A 20,674-nucleotide genomic window follows, 5' to 3' on the forward strand; every position below is an offset into this window, starting at 1 on the left:
CAGCAGTTTGAGAGACAACAGGCAACATAGAAAGAACATGGGCTTTGGAGGCAGCCAGTACACAGTAGGTGCTCAGTCAAACCTGTTGACTACATAGACGGCTCGGATCCAAACCTAGACGTGTGACTTATCGTCATATGGTTTTGAACAAGCTATGTAATATTTCTGAGACCCTGTTTTCTGATCTGAAAAGTGGGGATAATGAAAGCATACTGGGAGTGGTGGTGAAAAGGAAGACAGAGCACTGACGTGGAAGGTCCTGGAACACAGCAAGCCTCGTGAAGGCAGCCATTCCTCAGCCTCGGCTGTGGTTGCCCTGCAATACATGGATCAGAGAAGTCCCCAGGCCTCCAAGGAGACCGGGAAGTGGAAAGCATCGTGGCCCTGCCCTGTGCACAAAGACTCGGGGTGAGGGCTTCAGATGGGATCAGAGTGGGGAGAGCGGCGTTCTCCGCATTTCCACACCAAACCTGGCAGAGCTCCATACGAAGGGCAACAGGAATGCCGCAGGATTGGCAGCGGGGCCTTGAGCTCAGGCTGCCCACAGAGGCCCCACCTGAGGCAGAGATGGGGCTTGCTGTGCAACAGCAGCCCAGGCTGTGGGGAGCAGCCAGGTGGCGGTAAACCAAAACAAGGTGTCACGCTGGGGGGGGGGCATGCGGGGTCTCTGGTCCCGCTACACGCATAAGGATGCAGGATATGGTGAGGCCAAACAGGAACACCCACAGAGCCATAGATAGGGGAGCCATACCACTATAGTCTCACTGGCGGCTGGGTTGGAGACACAGGAAGCAGGAGCCACACCATCTGCAACCCGCCATCCACTTCTCTCTGCCAACCAACCTCACTTGCTAACTGCAATCCGCAATCCGCACTCCGCCACGCCACACCACACCACACTTTGCTAGCTTAGCCACGGCACTTATATCAGTGGCTAGTGGCCACAGCCGATGGCCAACTAGACACAGCTGATGATCATCTACTACCCGAGCCACCACCTTTCCATGTGAGGCCGAGAGCTTAGAAACTGCTCTGTGGGGCTCTGTCCCCACACAAGGCTTCAGGAGAGCAGCAATTCCAGAGGACTGCTGCAGGCACGTGTGCAGCCACCTAGGACACCTGTAGTAGGGAAAATGCCCACAGTCACAGGACGCTGAGCAGTGAAGTGTGAGGATCAAGGCTGGGTTGGTCTGAAGCTATCAGTTCCATACAGTTTTGCCAACAACTTGCATGAACATAGGAACTGTGGTTGTCAAAATTGTGACCCAGTCAACATACAAGTTAACAAAAGCAGGATATAAAAAAAGATTCAACTGGCAAAACAACAGGCAAACACCCACAAAGGTAAAATTTGCAGGGACAAAATGCAGGGGTGGAAGCATGATAGTAAAGGGTGGTTCGTGTGGGAGGAAAAGTGGGGTTAAATTTTTCTCAGGTTCCAAGAGAGCTAATGGGGTGCTGAGAAGGTTAATCACATCCTGGCTGGATCACTGAATATATAATGCCCATGACATGGGAACACTGGCCAACCTAACCTTAGAGCTGGCCACGTCACAGGATTTCCCTGTGTCCCAGGCCAGCTCTGTGGACCACACAGTAAGAGAACGTGGAGACAACAGGTGGAGCACATCCAAACGAAGAAACAAGAGGCCATGGTGGCGAAGGGTCTAAAAGACATAGCACAGGACTCATAGCTGATAGAACAAGGCTGTTTACCTTGGAAAGGAAAAGACTTGATGGCGACACAAGACAAGTATCTTCAACTGTTTACTGAGAGGTTGCCATGTGCCAAGGGAGGAGATCCACTCTAGGACACAAACTTGGCCTAGGTCAGGGGAGACTTTCTCTCAAGGGTTGTTCCAGGACAAAGAAGCTGGATTCCCTGGGTAGCCACAAGAAGGAAGCAGGTAAGCCACATACTTAGAGCTCAGAGGAGCCAGATGGGGCAGAGGTGGGACCAGACTCCCTCTGAGTCTTTCAGCTCTAACATCGCATCATTTTATGAGTCATGGAAGCTTAATCTAACCTATTTTAAAAGCCGATATTCTTTTTTTACATTTTGTTTCAATTACGTTGAGATACAATATTATATAAGTTTCAGGTATACAACATAGTGATTAGACATTTATATAACTGATGAAGTGATCACCCCAGTAAGACTAGTAGCCATCTGACACCACACATCATTATTACAATAATATTTCCTATATTCCCTATCCTGTACTTTACATTCTCATGACAATTTCTATAACCAGCAATTTGTACTTCTTAATCCCCTCCCCTTTTCAAAACCTATACTAACAATGTCCCTCCAACCTGGCAACCATCAATTTGTTCTCTGATCTACCAGTTTGCTTCTGTTTTGTTTGTTCATTTATTTTGTGTGTTTTTTTTACTCCACAAATAAGTGAAATCATATGATATTTGTCTTTCAGTCTGACTTATTTTATTTAACACAATACCTTCTAGTCCATTCATACTATTGCAAATGGCAAGAATTCATTATTTTTTATGGCCAAGTAATATTCCACTTATAGATGTACCACCGTTTCTTTTATTTTTAATTTATTTTTAAAATTTATTGGGGTGACAATTGTTAGTAAAACAGTAAAATTACACAGATTTCAGGTGTACAATTCTGTATTACATCATCTATAAATCCCATTGTGTGTTAACCACCCAGAGTCAATTCTCCTTCCATCACCATGTATTTGATCCCCCTTACCCTCATTTCCCACCCCCAACCCCCTTACCCTCTGGTAACCACTAAACTATTGTCTGTGTCTATGAGATTTTGTTTCTCATTTGTTTGTCTTGTTCTTTTGTTGTTTTTGGTTTATATATCATATCAGTGAAATCACATGGTTCTCTACTTTTTCTATCTGACTTATTTCGCTCAGCATTACACTCTCAAGATCCATCCATGTTGTCACAAATGTTCCTATTTCATCTTTTCTTACCGCCGAATAGTATTCCACTGTGTATATATACCACAACTTCTTTATCCATTCATCTATCGAAGGACATTTTGGTTGTTTCCATGTCTTGGCCACCGTAAACAAAGCTGCAATGAACATTGGAGCACACGTGTCTTTATCTCTAAATGTTTTCATATTTTTTGGGTAGATACCCAGGAGAGGGATTGCTGGGTCATATGGCAAGTCTATTCGTAATTCTTTGAGGAACCTCCACACTGCCTTCCATAACGGCTGCACCAGTCTGCATTCCCACCAACAGTGTATGAGGGTTCCTTTTTCTCCACAGCCTCTCCAACACTTGTTACTATTTGTCTTGTTGATGATAGCCATTCTGACTGGGGTGAGGTGATATCTCATTGTGGTTTTGATTTGCATTTCTCTGATGATTAGTGATGTTGAGCATTTTTCATATGTCTATTTGCCATTTGTATGTCCTCTTTGGAGAAATGTCTCTTCAAGTCCTCTGCCCATTTTCAATTGGGTTGTTTGGTTTTTTGTTGTTGAGTTGCATGAGTTCCTTGTATATTCTGGATATTAGCCCCTTATCGGAGGCACTGTTTGCAAAAATCTTCTCCCATTCAGTTGGTGGCCTCTTTATTTTGTCAATGGTTTCTTTTGCTGTGCAGAAGCTTTTAAGTTTCATATAGTCCCATTCGTTTATTTTAGCTTTTACTTCCATTGCCTTTGGAGTCAAGTTCATAAAATGCTCTTTGAACCCAAGGTCCATAAGTTTAGTACCTATGTTTTCTTCTATGCAGTTTATTGTGTCAGGTCTTATGCTTAAGTCTTTGATCCATTTTGAATTAACTTTGGTACATGGTGACAAATAGCAGTCCAGTTTCATTCTTTTGCACGTGGCTATCCAATTCTCCCAGCACCATTTATTGAAGAGGCTGTCTTTGCTCCATTGTATGTTTTAGCTTCTTTGTCAAAAATTATCTGTCCATATTTATGTGGTTTTATTTCTGGGTTCTCAATTCTATTCCATTGGTCTATGTGTCTGTTTTTCTGCCAATACCATGCTGTTTTGATTATTGTAGCCCTGTAGTACAAGCCAAAGTCAGGAAGTGTGATACCTCCATTATTGTTCTTTTTCCTTAAGATTGCTTTGGCTATTCGGGGTCTTTTGTGGTTCCAAACAAATCTGATGATCTTTTGTTCTATTTCTTTAAAATATGCCATTGGGATTTTGATGGGGATTGCATTGAATCTGTATATTGCTTTGGGTAATATGGCCATTTTAACTATGTTGATTCTTCCAATCCATGAGCATGGAATGTCTTTCCATTTCTTTGTGTCTTCTTCAATTTCTTTCAAAAATGTCTTATAGTTTTCAGCATATAGGTCTTTCACATCCTTGGTTAAGTTTATTCCTAGGTATTTTATTCTTTTTGCTGCAATTGCAAAAGGAATTGTTTTTTTGTATTTTTTTTCTGAGATTTCATTGTTAGTATATAGGAAAGCAATGGACTTTTGTACGTTTATTTTGTAGTCAGCAACTTTACTGTATTCGTTGATTGTTTCTAATAGCTTTTTGGTGGAATCTTTAGGGTTTTCTATATATAGCATCATGTCATCTGCAAAGAGTGATAATTTAACTTCTTCATTCCCAATTTGGATGCCTTTTATTTCTTTCTCTTGCCTGATTGCTCTGGCAAGGACTTCCAACACTATGTTGAAAAGCAGAGGTGATAGGGGACATCCCTGTCGTGTTCCTGAACGTAGAGCAAAGGGCTTCAGTTTTCTCCATTAATTATGAGATTAGCAGAGGGCTTGTCATATATGGCCTTTATTATGTTAAGGTATTTTCCTTCTATACCCATTTTATTAAGTGTTTTAATCATAAATGGATGTTGTATCTTGTCAAATGCTTTTCTGCATCAATTGATATAATCATATGATTTTTGTCCTTTATTTTGTTTATGTGATGTATCACATTGATGGATTTGCGTATGTTGAACCATCCTTGTGCCCCGGGGATGAACCCCACTTGGTCGTGATGAATAATCTTTTTAATGCATTGTTGTATTCGATTTGCTAGAATTTTATTTAGGATTTTTGCATCGGTATTCATCAGAGATATTGGTCTGTAGTTTTCTTTTTTTGTGCTGTCCTTACCAGGTTTTGGTATCAGGGTAATGTTGGCCTCATAAAATGAGTTAGGGAGTACTGTCTCGTCTTCAATTTTTTGGAAGAGTTTGTGCAAGATTGGTATTAGATCGTCTTTGAAGGTTTGGTAGAATTCACTAGTGAAGCCATCTGGTCCCGGACTTTTGCTTTTGGGAAGGTTTTGGATGACTGATTCAATTTCGTTACTGGTGATCGGTCTGTTTAGATTTTCCAGTTCTTCATGGTTCAGCCTTGGAAGGCTATATGTTTCTAAGAACTTGTCCATTTCTTCTAGGTTGTTGAATTTGGTGACATATAGTCCTTCATAGTATTTTTGGATGATCCTTTGTATTTCTGTGGTGTCCGTGATAACTTCCCCTTTTACGTTTCTGATTTTGTTAATCAGTGTCTTCTCTCTTTTTATCTTAGTAAGTCTAGCCAAGGGTTTGTCAATTTTGTTAATCTTTTCAAAGAACCAGCTCTTTGTCACATTAATTTTTTCTATTGTCTTTTTGTTCTCTATTTCATTTAGTTCTGCTCTAATTTTTGTTATTTCCTTTCTTCTGCTGACCTTGGGTTTTACTTGTTCTTCTTTTCTAGTTCTTTAAGGTGTAACATGAGGTTATTTATTTGGGAGTTTTCTTGTTTCTTGAGATAGGCCTGTAATGAGATAAATTTCCCTCTTAAAACTGCTTTCGCTGCATCCCAAAAATTTTGGTAGGATGTATTTTCATTGTCATTTGTTTCTATGTATCTTTTGATCTCTCCTCTAATTTCTTCTTTGACCCAGTCCTTCTTTAAAAGTATGTTGTTTAATCTCCATGTATTTGTGTTTTTCCTGCTTTCTTTTTGCAGTTGATATCAATTTCAAAGCCTTGTGATCAGAGAATATGCATGGTATGATTTCAATCTTCTTAAATTTGTTGAGACTGATTTTATGTCCCAATATATGGTCTATCCTTGAGAATGTTCCATGTACACTAGAAAAGAATGTATAGTCTGATGTTTTAGGATGAAGTGCTCTATAAATGTCAATTATGTCCATTTCATCTAATGTGTCATTTAGGGCTACTATTTCGTTATTTATTTTCTGTTTGGATGATCTATCCATAGCTGTCAATGATGTATTTAAGTCCCCTAGTATAATTGTGTTTTGGTCAATTTCTCCCTTTAGTTCTGTTAGTAGTTGCTTGGTATATTTAGGTGCTCCCTGATTGGGGGCATAAATATTGATGACTGTTATGTCTTCTTGTTGTACAGTCCCCTTCACCATTATGAAATGTCCATCTTTGTCTCTTGTTATCTTTTTCACCTTGAAGTCTGTTTCATCTGATATTATGGCTACACCTGATTTTCTCTGGGTACCATTTGCTTGGAATGTCAATTTCCACCCTTTCACTTTGAGTCTATGCTTGTCCTTGTGGCTGAGATGTGTGTCTTGGAGACAGCATATGGTTGGGTTTAGTTTTTTGATCCAATCTGCTACTCTGTGCCTTTTTATTGGTGAGTTCAGTCCATTTACATTTAGGGTGATTATTGTTATGTGAGGATATCCTGTCATTCTATCTTTAGTTTTCTGGTAAGGCTGTGTCTCCATTGTTTCTTTGCCTTTCTGTTGCTGTCCATTATTTCTGTGTGGTGGTATTCTATGATGTTTCCATTTCTTCTTTTATTACAGTATATATTTCAGTTCTGGATTTTTTTTTTTTTTTTTTTGAGTGGTTACCCTTTAGTTTATGTAAAAGAAAGTTTGACACAATATTCCGTTTTCTTCAGCACGCTTACTTTCTCCATTCCTATATTCCGGTTCAGGCCTTTACTCTCCCCTTTTTTATGTTTTGGTTGCCACAAATTGTCCCTGTTGATGGTGGTCGAATAGCCTCCTTTAGTATTTCTTGTAGTGCAGGTCGTGTATTAGAAAATTCCCTCAGCTTCTGTATGTCTGGAAAGGTCTTTATTCCTCCTTCATATCTAAAGGATAACTGCTGGATATATTATTCTTGGCTCATGATTTCTCTCTTTCAATAGTTTGAATATTTGGTTCCACTCCCTCCTGGCTTGTAGAGTTTCTGCTGAAAAATCTGATAATAATCTAATGGGCTTTCCTTTGTATGTTACCGTCTTCTTTTCCCTGGTTGCTTTGAGGATTCTTTCTTTGTCGTTGATTTTAGACAGCTTCAATACAATGTGCCTTGGAGAAGGCCTGTTGGGATTGAAGTAATTAGGTGTTCTATTTGCTTCTTGGATTCGAGGGTCCAGTTCTGTCCACAAGTTTGGGAAGTTCTCATCGACGATTTGTTTGAATATATTCTCTGTTCCCTTCTTTCTTTCTTCTCCTTCTGGTATGCCCATTATTCTTATATTGCTCTTTCTGATGGAGTCAGAAAGTTCTTGTAGAGTTCTTTCATTTCTTTTAAGTCTCAAGTCTCTTTCTTCTTCCATCTGTGTCATTTCCAGGTTTCTATCTTCGATGTCACTGATTCTTTCCTTCATCTGGTCAACTCTACTACCTAAGCTGGTTATTTCATTCTTAATTTCTTCTATTGAGTTCTTAATCTCCAGAAATTCTATTTGGTTCTTTTTTAAAATTTCAATCTCTTTCGTAAAATGCTCATGCTGTTCTTTGATTGAGTTTCTGAGTTCATTTAACTGCCTATCTGTGTTTTCTTGCATCTCGTTGAGTTTTTTCAGAACTGCAATCTTGAATTCTCTGTCATTTAAGTCACATATTTCTGTATGTTTAAGTGCCTTTTCTGGACATTTTTCACTTTCTTTCTGAGCTATCTTGTTGCCTTGGTTATTCATGGCAATTACTGATTTACTATTTCTCTTCCTAGACATCTACAGGAGTGGCTTCTGCAACAGGTTGATATCAAGCGGTCTTTCTTTTGTTTTCCAGTATTTGTTGGTAGAATGTTTTATTTTTTCTCCAACTGCAGCTTATTTTTCTTCTCCCACACGGTAGTGCTATGTTTTCCCTGCACTACACAGCTTCTCACACAATGGGGGGATTCCCTGGGAGACGGGCTTCTCCTCTGTTAATAGTTCATCTAGGTCACAGGGTGCAGTGTCCCGGTGGGTATGCGGAGAGCTTTTGATGTTCCAAAGCTCTTCCAGCTGCAGATTCAGAGCCCGTATGTTTCAGCAGTTCTGTTTACTCCTGCAGGGATCCGCCCAGATAGGTGGGGTCAGGGGCAGGGTGAGTTGTGAGAGGTGGCCCAGAGCAATGACGGGCGACCACCACTACAGCTGGTCCTGCTTCCACAGCTCCCTCCCCTTTGCCGGAACTAGTTGGGCTGTGAATCTGTCTGCGGTCCACAGTTCTTTGGATCTGACACTGCTACTGTTCCGCTTCTAGCACCGGGCCGGTGGGGGCGGGGCGAGCTCTGGAAGGGGAGGGAGGGGGCGGCTAGTCTCAGTGCCCAAGGCTTCTGTTCTCTGCTCGGCAGTGAGGGCTTAAACCACCGTTTTCAGCCTTCTTCCCTCAGACTTTTCTCCGAGGTCTCTGCTGTGAGCGTTGGGTTCAGCCGTGTTTTATGCTGCCCCCTGAGCCCTGTGGAGCCCTGGCGGAGCCCTAGCAGTCCGATCTCCCACCGCTGCGGTAGTTCCGGGAAGCAGCGAGCTCGGCGCACTGAGCTAGGTCTGTGTCCTGCACCCGCGCGGCTCCGTCTCCAGGCACTTCTCCCTTTCCTCCTCCCCCCACTCGCGTGAATCTCCCAGCTGTAGGTGATTTCAGTCGGTAGTGGGCCTCTTCGTCTTGCCTGTCTGCTGTGCAGGGAGTCTTTGTGGAGTTTTTGTTGTTCGATTCGTTGTAAATTCCAGGGGAGCTTTACAGAGGCTCACCTCACGCCGCCACTTTTCCTCTCTCCCAGATCACTATTCTTTTAATATCTGTAGAATTTGTAATAATGTCGCAGCTCTCATTCCTGATAGTGGTGATTTGTACCTTTTCTCTTTTTTTCTTGATCAGTCTGACTAAAAGTTTATCACTTTTCTTGATACTTCTTTCAAAGAAATAGTTTTCAGGTTGTTTTGGCTTCCTATAATGTTTTGTTTCCTATCTCACTGATTTTCTGCTTTGATTTTTATTTCCTTTCTTTTACTTGCTTTGTGCTTTATTTGCTTTTCTTGTTCTTAAATTGGAAGCTAAGGTCACTGATTTGAGATCTTTGTTCTTTTCTAATATCATCTAATTCTATACATTTTCCTCTAAGTACATCATTGGTTGCATCCCCCATATTTTGACATGTTGGTTTTTATTCTGTGTTCTTTTATGTGATGGTCAGTCAGGTGTTGCCACAAGAGGAGACACAGGAGAGGCTCATAAAAACAAGTTTATTTTGTTTCCTAGAAACAAAAGGCACATCACACCACACTATGCAGGGCCACATAGGGAAGTCTTAGGGTGGTCAGCGGGCAGAAAGTGGGAGGAAGGGGAAAGCTGAGGCTAGAAAATTTATTGGCGTTTTTGTGAGACAGGCAAGGTAGGGCAAGATGAACAATTTAGGATTTGCTAGTTTGACTAATTTCAGTTGGCCCTAAACTATAAGGGTGGTTTCTAATTGCCTGGTACCTGGCCCTGGAATGATTAAGGTGGAGGAATAGTGCCTCCTGGGATGTAAGAGCCAGATAGAAGTGTAGTTCTGGATTGGTTAGTTTGCAGATCGAAGTCATGCTCCTGACTGAGCACTTTGCTAGCTCAAGAATTGGCTAGCCCAAGGAGGGGCTGTCTCTCCCAAGCTAGAAAGGTTTCAAAATGTCAAAACATAATATACAGAAAATAAAAATATAAACAATTCAGTTTTCATTTTTACTCAGTTTAAAATATTAATTTCCCTTTTGTTTTTTCCTTTCTATTTAGAATTGTATTACTTAGTTTTCAAATATGTGTGGGTTTCCCAAAGATCGTTCTTTTATTGATTTTTAATTTAATTCCACTGTGGTAACAAAACATAGCTTGTATGACCTGAATCCTTTTAAATTTATTGGAAGTTGTTGTATAGCTCAGAATTCAATCTGCATTAGCAAATGCAGATATGAAGTTAAAAAGAATGTGCTCTGCCATTACTGGGTGGTGTTCTATAATGTCAATTACTGTGTTTCCCCAAAAATAAGACCTAGCTGAACAATCAGCTCTAATGTGTCTTTTGGAGCAAAAATTAATATAAGACCCTGTATTATATTATTATATATTATATTATATTAAATATTATATTAATTATATTATAAATACCCGGTGTTATATTATAGTAAAATAAGACTGGGTCTTATATTAATTTTTGCTCCAAAGGATGCATTAGAGCTGATTGTCTGGCTAGGTCTTATTTTGGGGGGAACACAGTAGCTCAAGTTGGTTGGTAGTGCTGTTCAAGTCTTCTATATCTTTAATGGTTTTTGGTCTACTTATTCTACCAATTATTGAGAAAAAGGTATTGCAATCTCTGAACATAATTATGAGTTTGTCTATTTCTTCTTTCAGGTCTATCAGGTTTTGCTTCATGCATTTTAAAATTATTATTAGGGACATACATGTTTAGAATTATTATTCTCTCCTTATGAATTGACCCCTTTATCATAATAAAATGACACTGGTAATTTCCCAGTATCAATACAGCCACTACAGATTTCTCTTGCTTAGTGTTAGAATAGTGTATATATATTTTCCTTTCTTTTTTTTTACTTTCAACCTATTTGCATCCTAATATTTAATTTTGTAGGCAGTATAATTTGGTTCTTCTTTTCAAAATCTGACATCTTTGCCTCCTAATTGAAGGTGTTTAGATCATTTCCTACTTATTCTCCATTTATTCCATTTGTTCTTTATTTCCTTCTTCCTCTTTTTCTGCCTTCTTTAGGGTTATTTTTCATGATTCCATTGTATCTCTTACATTAGCTTATTAGCCATAATTCTTTGTTGTTATTTTAGTGGTTGCTTTAGTGGTTGTTTTAACTTATCAAGGCTATTTTCAAGTCATATTACACCACTGCATGTATAACACAAGAACCTTAAACCAGTATACTTCCATTTCAACCCTCTTGGCTTTTATGCGATTGTTATTATATATTTTAGTTTTATAAACTCTACATTATCTTTACTTTAAAAAATTATCTTTTTTTACTGTAGTAAAATATACATAAAATTTACTATTTTAACCACTTTTAAGTGCACAATTCAGTGGCATTAAGTACATTCACACTCTTGTGCAACTATGATCACTATGTATCTTCAATTCTTCCTTTTAAAAAAAGATGTAAAAAATAATCTTTCATATTTACCTTTGAAAAAAGATGTAAAAAATAATCTTTTATATTTACCAGGGGTCATTTATTCCTTTGTGTAGATGTAGGTTTCTACATTTTCTTGAAGAATTTCCTTTAACATGACTTGTAGTGCAGTCTGCTAATGATGAAATCTTTCAGCAGTCCAATATCTGAAAAAGAATTTCACTTTTGTTTTTGAAAGATCTTTTTGCTGAGTATAGAGTTCTAGGTCATTATTTTTTTCTTTCATTTCTTAAACAGGTTGCTCCACTGTCTTCTGGCTTGCATGGTTCTTGATGAGAATTCTGCTGTCATATTTATCTATATTCCCCTGTACATAAAGTGTCCTCTCTTGCTCCTTTTTAAGGATTTTCTTTATATCACTGGTTTTAAGCAATTTGATTATGGTATACCTTTGAGTAGTTTCCCTTGTATTTCTTGTGCTTGGGGTTCAATGAGTTTCTTGGAAATGGGGGTTTATAGTTCTCATCAAGTTTGGAAAAATTACAGCCATTATTTCTTTTTTTTCTTTTTCTATTTTCCTTTCTCCCTCTTCTGCTTCAGGGACTCTGAATACATACATATTAGGCCACTTAAAGTTACCGAACAGCTCACCAATGTTTTGCTCATTTTCAGTCTTTTTTTGTGTGTGTTTCATTTTGGACATTGATATTGATATGTTTTAAAGTTCACTATTCTTTCCTTTTACAAAATATAATCTCCAACAATCCCACTGTTTTAGTTATCAGTCGCTGTTGAAAGAGACTGAAAAAAATTTTTAAACTATCAACAGAGTCCTTCTAAAAATCAGTTTGCCCTTCACTTTTTCTCTCTCCTTTTGCATTTTACTATATAAGCAGCAAGAAGAAATCAGATGGCCAGCAATCCCTCTCCTGGGTATCTACCCAAAAAATCTGAAAACATTTATTCATAAAGACAAGTGTGCACCAATGTTCATTGCAGCTTTACTTACAGTGGCCAAGACATGGAAACAACCAAGGTGTCCTTCAATAGATGAATGTATAAAGAAGTTGTGGTATATATTCACAATGGAATACTATTCAGCGGTAAGAAAAGATGAAATAGGACCATTTGTGACAACATGGATGGATCTTGAGATTATAATGCTGAGTGAAATAAGTCAGACAGAAAAAGCAGAGAACCACATGATTTCACTGATGTGTGGTATATAAACCGAAAATAACAAAGGAACAAGACAAACAAATGAGAAACAAACACTCGTACACACACACAATAGTTTAGTGGTTACCAGAGGGTAAGGGGGGAGGGGGTGGTAGATGAGGGTAAACGGGATCAAATATATGGTGATGGAAGGAGAACTGACTCTGGGTGGTGAACAAACAATGGGATTTATAGATGATGTAATACAGAATTGTATACCTGAAATCTATGTAACTTTACTAACAATTGTCACCCCAATAAACTTCAATTAAAAAGAAATATCAGATGGCACCTTGCACAATTTGCTTACAAATTTTAGCAAAGCTTGCAAATCTATATGACATGGTTCATTAAGCACATTTTGCTTTCCACAGAATTAAACATGATAGTGCCATGAATTTTGGGGGGCATGGTGTAACACAGTTCCCCCTTCCACCATTTTCCAATAACATGATTCTTACTTCCTTTTAAGCACTCACTGGTAGTATCTCTAAAGTCTGGGTTTCTACTAGTAGTCTGTTGAAGGCAATTTAGGCATTCTCTAACATGTTCCTCAAAATCCTTCCAGATTGAGACATAAGCATTATGGCAGAGTGAGAAGACTCCATTGTTTTTCCCCTTAAATTTACAACTTGTCACACAACTATAACTCAACAAAGGATTTCTTGCTCAACACAAACACACCTGAAGATACATACATAGAGGCATGTGAAGGTAGGCATATTGGAAAAAGCAGGGGAGGTAAGACAGGGGAAGGACAGGGATGGTGGCCACAGGTGCAGCTTGGCACCCACCCACTGTGGCACCAGTGAGTGTGGTAAGTAGTGGAGAAGTCAGGCTGAGGCCCTCACACTACTGCCTGGAGCTTAAAAGAGGTAGAAGCCATTTCCCTTTGGGAAAGAGTATTTCCCTTTTTCCCTCTCCATGGCACAACCATGGAGGTAGAGGTGGCTGGGAAACTTTAAACAAAATGGCAGAGCTACAAGATCAAGAATGTGCCCCTTTGCCCCACACCCCCCAGGTAGAGCCCAGTAAAGAAAGCAAGGAAGCTTTAAACAACACAGTGGGGCTGATAGCCTTCATAAGAATGGGGAAGAGCTGAGAGATCATGAATTTATATCCCCTGTCATGCACACCCTGACAGAGCCCAGTAAAAAAAGAAAAGAAAAAAAGCGAATAGAAAGTACACTACCTATCAACCTGCTATATTGAGAGGAAAATAGTATCCAAACAAAAAAAGAGTTTACTACCTCAAATGCAGAGGCAGAGAATCCATCAAATAACATGAAAAACCAAGGTAACATGGGGGCACACAAAAAATGAAAAGTCTCCAGAAATCAAACTCAGAGTCATGGAAGATGAAGACTTAAATGACAGAGAACTCAAGGCTGCAGTTATTAAGAAACTTAACGACATACAAGAAAACGTAGACCATTCAATGAGCTCAGACATAAAATTAATGAACAAAAGGAATACTTTATCAAAGAGAATGAAACTATAAAAAAAGAAACGAACAGAAATTCTGGAACTGAAGAACTCAATAAAGGAGACGAGGAAGGGACTACCGTGTCAGAAATAGAGCAAACCAAATGGAAGAGAGAAATAGAGAAGATAAAAACCTAGAAATGACCCAGGAGAAAGAAGAGAGAGAACTAAGAGGGGAGGGGAGGGGAGGGAAGGGGAGGGGAGGGGAGGGGAGGGGAGGGGAGGGGAGGGGAGGGAAGGGAAGGAGAAAGAAAGAAAGAAAGAACTGACTCTATGAGAACTATTTGACTACATTAGAAAGAGCAACATAAGGATAATTAAGTACACCAGAAGGAGGAGAGCGGAGAAGAGATCAGAGAGCCTACTCAAAGAAATAATTGATGAGAACTTCCCAAGCCTATAGAAAGAATTGGACTTTAGAACAGAGGAAGCTAACAGAACACCTAATTATATCAATGCAAAAAACACCCTCGCCATATTTTATTCAAACTGTCAACAATGACAAAGAAAGAATTCTAAGGCAGCCAGTGGTGGGAAAAAGACTGTACCCTGCAAAGGAAACGCCATTAGATTATCGTGAGATTTCTCAGTAGTACAATACAAGACAGGAGAGAATGGAAGGAAATATTCAAAATATTGAAAGAGTGGAACCATCAGCCAAAGATAACATACCCAGCAGTTACCCTTTAGATATGAAGAATAAAAGCATTCTCAGACAAACAAAAGCGGAGAGAATTTACCACAAGACCTGTATTACAAGTGTTGAAAGGAGCTCTTCTACCAAAAAGAAAAAGAAAAAAATATATAAAACTTTCAGTAAGATGACTAACCGACAGAGGAAGGAAACTGCAAATCTACTTCGGAACAGGATATTAAACAATTATAACATAAAAGCTAAAGGAGAAAAAAAGGGATCCTTAGAAAATAACTATAAATACTACAATTTTAAAGGCACAACATAAAAAAAGGATAATTTGTGACAACAAAATAATAAAAGGGGAGGAAGAAAAGGACTGAATGGGCACAAGTGAATGAAGACAAGAGGTAATTAGAAAGAAAAGGACTATTGTATGTATGTGACATTTTATACAAACCTAATGTTAACCACAAAACAGAATCCAGAGTTGACACGAAACACTAAAAAAAAGGGGGGGGGGGGAGTGGGGAACAGAGAAAAAAAATCATAGAAAACCACCAAACTAAAATGTCAGAAAGAATCACAAGGGAAACAATGGAGTTACAGAGCAACCAGAAAACAAAAGATACAATGGCTGTAGTAAGTGCGCATATACCAATAAGCACCCTAAATGTAAATGAATAGAACTCACCAATTGAAAGGCACAGAGTAGCAGGATGGATTAAAAACAACACCCAATTATATGTTGCTTACAGGAGACTCATCTCAGCTCCAAAGACCAAAACAGATCCAAAGTGAATAGGTGGAAGATGATAACCTCAAGCAATGGCAAGCAGAGAAAACAGGTGTAGCAGTACTTATATCAAAGAAATTTCAAGATAAAAAAACAGTAACAAGAGACAAAGATGGACATTTTATAATGCTAAAGGGAACAACTCATCAAGAGGATATAACACTTATCAATATATATGCACCCAACCTTAGAGTACCAAAATACATATATAAGCAAATACTAACAGACCTAAAGGGACAACATGACCAAAACACAATTGTAGGAGACCTGAATACCTCCATTGCATAGATTATCCAAACAGAAAGTCAATAAGGAAATAGTCTTAAATGACACATTATACCAAATGCACTTAATCAACAAATATTTTCCAACCACACTAGTATTAAACTGGAAATTAACTACAAGAAGAAATCTGGAAGAACCATTTCACTCATGTGGGATATAAAACTGATAGCAACAAGCAAACAAAACTCCTAGGCACAGACAACAATATGGTGGCTACCAGAAAGTAAGGAGGGGAGGGGGAAAGTAGAAAAGGGTAAAGGGGTCAAACATGGTGATAGACTGACTCTGTGTGGTGAATCACAATGTGATATATAGATGATGTATTACAGAATTGGACACCTGAAATCTATGTAATTTTATTAACCAATGTCACCCCAATAAATTTCATAAAATTTAAATTAAAAAGGCACTTGGCACATAGCAGGTGCCCGATTTTTTTTAAATGTAAAGAAAAATGCTTAAAATTTTAAATTGAGTAGTTTAAAATAACATTTATTATCTCACAGTTTCTGTGCATCAGCAATCCAGGTCCTTAGCTGGGTCCTCTGGTTGAGGGTCTCTCACAGGCTACAGTCAGAGGTTAGGTTAAGGCCACTGTTATCTGTCTCGCTGAATGAAGGGAGCATCCATCTCCCCACTCACTGTACGGCTGCTGACAGGATTCTGTCCACTGTGGGCTGTTGGAATGAGGCCCCCTCAGTACCTTGCCATGTGGGCCTGTCCACCAAGCAGTTTGCTTTATCAGAGCAAGCAAATGAGAAGTGTCAGAGTGTTGAAACAAGATGGAAGTCAGTCTTTTGTAACCTAATCCTGGATATCCCATTACTTTTGATTTTATCCAATAAAAGCAAGTCTGTACTTCCAGCTCGCACTCAAGGGAGGGGAATACACAGGGCCTGAGTACCAGAAGGTGGGATAACTGGAGCCATTTCAGAAGCTGTCCCAAACACCCACAAAGTATACTTTTCATTTTAGACATTGTAGTTTTCATCTCTAGAAGTTTTATGTGGGTCATTTTTATATTTTCCACGTCAACTTAATATTAAAAATCTTTCCTCTAGCTTTGTGAACATATGGAATGGTTACAACGTTTAATGCCCTGTGTACTAATTCTATTATCTGGATCATTTCTGAATCCATTTGATTTCTTTTTTTCATTGAATCGTATTTTCCAGGCTCTTTGCTTGCCTGGTAATTTCTGATTGGATGTCAGACATTGTACTTTATTGGTTGCTGGATACTTTTTGAATTGCAATAATTAGCTTTGCTCTGGGATGGTGTTAAGTTACTTGGAAACAGTTTGGTCCTTTCGGGTCTTGCTTTTAGACTTCATTCAACAGGACCGATGTAGCATTAGGTTAGGTCTAAGTTTCCACACTACTGAGGCAAACCTTCTAGAAACTATAAGATACCCTGTGGTTTATGGGGTTGTTCACTCTGGCTGGTGGGAACAGGAAAAGGCCAGGCCTTGGGTAAACTCCCTGATGTATGCGGTTTCTTCCCAGCCTCAGGTCCTTACATGCATGTGCTAACCCGTGCTCAAGGGAAGAATCAAGGGAACCTAAGCAAATCTCTAGTTTTTTATGCAGCTCTATTTGGTACTTTGTCCCTGCAAAAATCTTATATAGGGAGGAGGAAACAAGTAGAAAGAGGGTGTCAGGAAGTGGGATGAACGGGAATGGCATGGTCAGTCAGCAGATCATACAGTATTTTACCCTGAGTCTAGCCTGTTGTCAGGAGGGGCTGTCGCCTAAGAATGAGCCAAAACCCCGGGACCTGGGGGAAGGAGAATCTTAACCAAGGTTTGGGTAACAAGCATTTTGTTCTAACTGATCATGTCTTCATGACCTATGCCTGTGTGCCTTTCTTTTAGGGAGCAATCCTGCTTTGTCTCTTGCTTAACACCTTTTCTTTCGTATCAGCAATAATAGAAAAACAGTCCAAAGACATTTTTCAGAGTAAAGAAACTAGCCATTAAAGACCTAAGGGTCTTTAGACTAAGGAGATATTAGAAGAGGAATCCAGTCTCCCAGAAATACCAGAAACGTGTTTTGGAAGAGAAATAAGAGGTCATTCACTCAGAGATTATCTACCAGGAGCTATGTGCACTGGTTTCCTAAGGAGGTGATGAGCTTCAGGTGACTGAGAGGACTAAACGCAGTGGGTGCACACAGTGAAGGCAGCACTACAAATGTTCAATCTCATCCCTCTGCCTGGACTATCCACCCCCAGCTCCCGGGCCTGGCCTGTCAACAGCTCCACCAAGTGGCAATTCCTCTCTTCTCGTCGCCCCAGTCACTCCCTGGGGACATGTGGGCTCCATCTCACTCCTCCCCTGTTACAAAGCAGGGCCTCAATGGACGGTTGTCATCCAGACATGACCCCGCATATGACACGGTACAAGGACATCGATAATGAAGTGTAGTTAAATGGTCCATTTGTTAATTCAGGAGAACATTAAGATAAATACACCTTAAATATTACAAATTTTTATATACAGGAATGAACTCCCCTATATGACTACTCAAGTTTGAAAAGACCAAAAAATATAGTCCCACCTACTTTTTAAAACCCTGGATGACCCATGAAGACAGAACCAAGTTCTTGATGCATTTTATTCCACACAGTCAACAGATATTGAATCTACATCAATTTGGCCAATGCTAGAGGAAAGCACATGGATATAGAAATGGAAAGAAAATGTTACGCTGAAAATCCCTTTTCCAGTGTTGGTCTGAGCACCCAGCCTTCACCTGCATGATTCCATGGGCGTCACTTCCGGAAGCGCTTGAACAGTGGGTGCACGTGCTTAGTGGCAGTCCTGCTCCGAGCCGAGTGGTACTCCATGTACACGGTATCGTCGGCCCCAGACATGGAGCTCATTGTACCAAAGCGCCGAGACACCTGTGGGGGACCCGGCCCACTGTCAGTTTCCAGGGGGAAAGACATTCCTTTTATAACATTCATAATAAGTTTATAAAATTTATAAGTTTAACAAATTTTATTATTTTTTTATTAATATTTATTAACCACTTACTATGTCTCAGGTACGGTTCTAAGCAGTATTTACAACATATTAATTTATCTAATCCTCACAACCATTGTAATCTCCATCTTATAGAAGAGAAAACGGAAACACAGAGAGGTTAAATAGCTTGTATAAGATCACACAGCTCTTAAATAGATGGGACTTGAACCCAGGTGTTCTGGCTTCTGCCTCTCTTAATGAAAATTTCTGGAGAATTTTTTAACAATGAGGGCAGAAGCCCCTCAAAATTTCCTGAGACTCCGCCGTAAGTTTTTGAATCAGGTGGAACCTTGGGCACATAATGAATGCCCACACCTCAATGACATCAGCTGTGAAGTGGGGAGAACCACATCTGCCTGGACACAGGCTGTGAACAGAAACCCCTCAAGTCCAGGGTGTGACCCAGAGCCTGGCACAGCACTCACACCAGATCATAATGGGTACGCAGGCAGGCAGTGAGGCAATGCCTGCGACAGCCCCCTGTGAGGTGGGACCAACCAACCGCACCTCAGAACACAGTCAGAGGCAGGAAGTTTCTCTGGGGCTTCTGTGTCGGGTGCCAGAGAGAGATCAAGCCCCCACCCCAGGTCTGAGAGGAGAAAGGTGTCAGGGAGCAAGAATGGCAGCAGCCCCCAGGTGATGCTAGCTCTCTCTCCTTGCTCCAGTCATTGCTCACCTTTTGGCTCTAATACCGATTCGTTTCCAAAGCACCTAACTAAACTATATTTTTCTCCTTGGAGGGTCTGATAACTCCTCATAATGACACTTTCATTAATTATACCATATTGTACTGGCCTGGCATGTAGTAGGCATTCAATAAGTATTTGCAGAATAAATGAGAAGTTGAGTATTTTCAGAGAACTCTAAATTTTTCAAAGTGTTGAAACTACAATATGAGTTGATCATCAGACCCATCTTACAAGCTGGAGGCTCAGCCCAGTGACTGAGGAGGAAATCAAGACACAGCGATTTGCCCAGGCCCATCCCAGACCTTCCTGCAGCCACCCCAGTGAGAGCCTGCGGTCATATTTGTCCTCCTGGGCTCCTACATCATAATAGTACCACACTTACACCAGACTGTTACATGAACAGAGCAGGAGTCCATTTATAGAAACCGTGGGCTAAGCCATGTGAAACAGTATGTACAGAAGCAAGGACACACACGAACAGTTAACAGGTTGTTACTATCCTTTTCTCTACAGTTGCCTGTGTTTTCCAAGTTTTTCAGAAAATTGCACAGGTGCATGCACGCGCACACACAACCGCACGTCTGCGTGTCTAAGACTTTGGTCCTTCGGGAGAACTGACACCTGGAGCCACACCAACTCACCTGGCTGGATCTGGAGCCAAATTCTCCTGCCACCACCTCTTCTTCAGCATCCAAGTCGGTGGCTGCCAGGACTTTCTGTAAGAGCTGCTGTTGTTCCTCTTTTGTCGAAAATGCCAACTCTTCCTCCTCCATGCCAGCAAGCTTTGTGATCACCTGCGAAGCCAAAACCAGCAGGCAACATGTCCTCTTGTTTTCTCTCCCTTGGCCCTACCCCCTCTCCTCTGGGTTTCTTTCCTCAGGCCCGCAGAGCAGGGAGCTCATAGTGGAGAGCTCCTCTGGGCAGCCCAGACACCAGTTTCAGCAGCTGCTGTCAGCAAGGACGATTGTCAATGACTGTGAGGCAGGAAAGATTACAAAGATGCTAGAGAAATCTGCTCCCAACACACAGCCACTAAATGACCACTTATGGAAGATCCACAGGGATCTTGGTGATTTGGAAACACCCACTCTGGTAGTTTTCCCATCTTGCACCAGGGAAAGGAAGGTACCAGATATTGGACGGCACAGCCTGCTGCCCCGAAGAAGGGCCTTCCACCTCCCAGCTTGGACCCAGGGCTTCTAGCAGGAGGGAGCACTTACGAATAAC

At 40.3% G+C, this 20,674-nt stretch overlaps 1 protein-coding gene across 11 annotated transcripts in view; it reads right to left on the reverse strand.

Annotated features, from left to right (window-relative positions):
• Window positions 1-20,674, reverse strand: part of ERCC3 (ERCC excision repair 3, TFIIH core complex helicase subunit) — a 77,459-nt gene that overhangs the window by 7,508 nt on the left and 49,277 nt on the right. For 3 of the 11 annotated variants that reach the window (XM_019717981.2, XM_074334465.1, XM_074334487.1), the window contains exons 14-15: window positions 20,089-20,241; window positions 18,328-18,634 (exon numbers count right to left, since the gene is read on the reverse strand). In XM_019717981.2, the coding sequence (XP_019573540.2) occupies window positions 18,503-18,634; window positions 20,089-20,241 (285 nt within the window). In that variant the 3' untranslated portion in view covers window positions 18,328-18,502. Of the gene's footprint in view, window positions 1-1,716; window positions 1,883-11,402; window positions 11,519-16,234; window positions 16,467-18,327; window positions 18,635-20,088; window positions 20,242-20,674 lie in introns of those variants that run through there. The other 8 variants (XR_012497183.1, XR_012497177.1, XR_012497178.1 and 5 more) reach the window with 5 other exon arrangements.

The sequence above is a fragment of the Rhinolophus sinicus genome, linkage group LG01 (assembly GCF_036562045.2).
Source record: "Rhinolophus sinicus isolate RSC01 linkage group LG01, ASM3656204v1, whole genome shotgun sequence".
Classification (NCBI taxonomy): domain Eukaryota; kingdom Metazoa; phylum Chordata; class Mammalia; order Chiroptera; family Rhinolophidae; genus Rhinolophus; species Rhinolophus sinicus.